Here is a 3,614-nt window from a genome sequence, read left to right on the forward strand (position 1 = left end):
CCTTCATAACGCTACATCCTCTTTTAACCACACTGCAGCTTCAGAAGAGCGGGAGAGAAGCCTTCACTCCCCAGAGAAAGCTGTCAAAAAGGAGGTTTATCTAGACTCCTACAACACAGATGTTATTTGGAGAGCATAGGATTTGGCACTCACACACTAGATGAATTCACTCTGATCTCTACCCTGTACAAAGTCCAAAGTATAGATGTCTTAAGTTGAAGAAATTGAATCATTTGTCCAGTTGCTCATCACACACAGGCCATCTCACATGTTCGTTTCTGTTATACAAAAAGGTGCCAGAGTTGAGCATGGACAGGTCCTCTAACAACAGAGGACTGTGAAACCTATCGCTTCCCATCGTACATCCGCTGCAGGCACCAACACATAAACCCAGCCAGGAGGCCCAAACCCCATGAGGCTGAGGAAACAAGATCACTCCTGGTTCTCCTCCAAGCTCTTCTTCAAATGCCTGAAAATCCTGAAGCAACACATCCAAGTGCCAGAAGCCATGCTCCTTGTTGTGGCAAACAGGGCAGAGGGACAAAAAACAAGTTAGTGAGCATGAATCCAGCTTCCAGTAAGTGCAGACTCTTTCTTGGGAGGTTCGGTTAGATGAGAGTGGAGGATGAATGGGGTACTAACGGTTTTGCAGTTCCAGTAGCCCTCTTTGTTGTAGTGGGGCAGGGATGGGCCAGGAAACCCATCAGTCTGTTAAGTGCTGCGTGCAATACTAGCGCTCAGTATCTTCCATTGCTTGTGAACAAAGCAGCTCCAACATCAGTCACCTGGGCAGCCAGGCATTAGTCATACCGTCCCTTAATCATCATATTCAACAAGGGACCCACCTATTCAAAGCAAAAACAGATCGTTAGCTGGGACAGTTACACAGAAATGGCAGCTGCAGAACCTGCTCCCTCTGCATCAAAACACCTTATGAGCTGAGCGGCCCAGGGCAGAGGACCTCAGTGTACAAACTGAGCTTAAGGTACACCGAGTCAGTTTCAACGTATTTTCTAGATAAAGCACTGGGGCACCCTTGCGCACATCCTCAAATACCCTACCAAAATTGCAGGGTTCTCTGCCAACACCCAACTTTAGTCATCACCAAAACATTGCATCCACCATATTTGTTTGAAACTTTTTCACTTCCCACCCTAGATTTCGTGATTTCTCAGTAGATGCTATTAAAAGGAGCCAATAGTCATCAGGGATTGCTTTTCGCAGGGCAGAGAAGGAACATTCTTACCCATTGAATCCTCTCTGGTCTGTGGGGTCTCTTGGAAGGAAGACTAGGACTGACGATTATGCTAAGGTTTTGTTTTCAGTCAAGACCACTCCCATTTCTCAGCACTGCCTGATCACTGAGGGAAGTTCAGCATGCTACGGCAGTAAGATAATCTCAGGGGAGAGGCATGATCGCACATGAGTGTATTAAAGAGGAGTTCCTGCACAGTGGTAAGGGTTACAGACCATGAAAACACTTCTATTCACATCCAGTATTTCCACTTTCAGATCAGCAGGAGATCTTCAAAAACATACTCTTAGTGCTTCAATCGTTTTTTTCAAAATACCAGTTGGTTAAAATTGCAAAGAAATCAGAGATGACTGAGACGTGCGTTAAGGGGGAAGTGCATGACTTCATAGAAAAGATTTCTCTTATTTAAGAGATTTGGATTCAACAGGTAAAACAGTTTCATTTTTTTGGCAAATACTGGGTATTGTTGCTGCACAGAAGGCTAAGGAGAGTTTGGGAGCAACACTTTCCTGGCAGTGCCCAAAGCCAAAGTACACCTTCCCCCACATAGAAGAACAATTACTCTATTGTTCGTAGTGGTCCTCTCCAGAATTATAATTTAAAGAGCTTGCCTTTTTGTAGCCAAAGGACCTTCTGAAGACAGCAGGAAGAACCATTCACAGCAACAGAGCAACCCTGCTTTCTCCCACCCTCACTGTGACACCTGCCGAGCCAAATAGTTGGCATCTCGAGTTTTGCATTAAGCCGTAACAATTTCAACAGCAGTGACTATATGGTTCTTTTTTGTACCTCTTGTGGATTTCCTAAGGCTTCTCCCAACATCTTCTCAATGTTCCTCATTATCGCCACTTTCTGATGAGCCTTTAACGGATATTCAATTCTCTTTGGGGTTGGGGCACCCTGAAATATCAAAAATAGCTCACTGCACGCTTCCTGAATTGGCAGATTATTCCACCTTCTCCCAGCCACCCGGTTCTTCACACACCACTCGAAAGGGAGAAAGTAGCTTTCAGCTTTAAAGCAAAGGCTTTAGTGCAATGAAGCTCTGATACCGACAACATGTGCTAACAGACATCTACCTGAAAAAATCCTCTTGGATAGAGCTATCCAAGCTGCGCAGGAAGGTGCTTGTACTCACCTTGTACCAGAAGTTCACAGTGATGGTAATCCCCCCATTCAGGAGAGACTCAATGTGGTGCCACCTGCATGGAAACCACACAAAAAAGAGAAGAAACTATTGCTGTAGCTTATAGTGAAATACCTTGGATGGATGAGTTCAGACTGCACTAGACAAGCCTTGCCCTATACCTCCATCATCAAGACCTCAGAACTTCTGGAAAGCTCTCCTTATTTAAATACAGATCCTCTTCTCGCACACGTTAGTGGAGTACTCGCACAATAACGTAGTGTCAGGGAGAATTACCACTCCCATCCAACAGACAGGACACAGATTGGCCCAAGATATCAAAGAAAATATCATACTTGCTGGAGAAGTCAAAACAAAATTCTCTTAAAAGCCAACCCAACACTTTAAGCAGAAGACCTTTTAAACCTCTGTTTGCTGGTCACTGTGCAGTCCCGCCATCCTTCTTACCAGTACATAGGTATGTATAGCACATCCCCCGGACCCACCACCGTCTCATAGCCAACCACGCTCCGGAAGTTCGGAAACTTCTCATAGTCAGGATTGTCAAAGTCCACCTAATGGAAGAAAACATCAAGAAACTCAGGAGAACTTCCTGCAATGACAGTCCTCATTATTGGCTCTCAGTATCAAATCCTCCTGATCTTCCCTATATGGCTTTTACATTCTCATTCGTGTCTTAACTCCATTGTGAGGTCCTACAGTACCCCCAAAGTACCATCAACCTAGACAGGAGTCCTGCAATTTGTCTCTGAGCAAATCTGTGTTTGACCAAGTGATCAGTGAAACAGAACAGAGAAGGCAGCAACTGCAGCCCAGTTGTGCTAGCAGTAAGGAGATGTTTATAGCCCTAGCACTTGCAAGTCAGGACCAGACACAAACAGGAACACCACCGCTCCTTCCATCTATTCTCGATGTATTCACCAGTTAACAGATCTGAACACAGGTTTTGCAAAAGCTCAGCAAGTGGTATGCAGCTTTAATTCCAATGCAGCTTCCTCCCACCTAGCATCTTCACAAATGCCCTTTTTTGGCATGGAGCAGAGAAGAGATCTGCTACTCTCACCTGGCTCTGTCTGTCGCACGGATGGTGCACTGGGTAAGGGTAGAGGCATTCAAACTGATCAGGGGGGAACAGGATACACCTCTTGTAACCCTTAATCTGAGCGAAGAAGTTCTGCTGCTCATCATAATGAGCTGGTGTCACATTCCCTA

General features: G+C 45.2%; 1 protein-coding gene across 1 annotated transcript in view; it reads right to left on the reverse strand.

Moving 5' to 3' along the window:
• Positions 1–249: 249 nt before the first annotated feature.
• Positions 250–3,614, reverse strand: part of HIF1AN (hypoxia inducible factor 1, alpha subunit inhibitor) — a gene marked incomplete at its 5' end in the record, with an annotated part of 6,729 nt that continues 3,364 nt past the window's right edge. Inside the window, 5 exons of the mRNA XM_009573664.1 lie at positions 250–845; positions 2,045–2,155; positions 2,394–2,457; positions 2,850–2,956; positions 3,466–3,611. Of these exons, the coding sequence (XP_009571959.1) occupies positions 801–845; positions 2,045–2,155; positions 2,394–2,457; positions 2,850–2,956; positions 3,466–3,611 (473 nt within the window). The remainder of the gene's footprint in view (positions 846–2,044; positions 2,156–2,393; positions 2,458–2,849; positions 2,957–3,465; positions 3,612–3,614) is intronic.

Source organism: Fulmarus glacialis, unplaced genomic scaffold (assembly GCF_000690835.1).
Source record: "Fulmarus glacialis isolate BGI_N327 unplaced genomic scaffold, ASM69083v1 scaffold45782, whole genome shotgun sequence".
NCBI classification, from domain to species: domain Eukaryota; kingdom Metazoa; phylum Chordata; class Aves; order Procellariiformes; family Procellariidae; genus Fulmarus; species Fulmarus glacialis.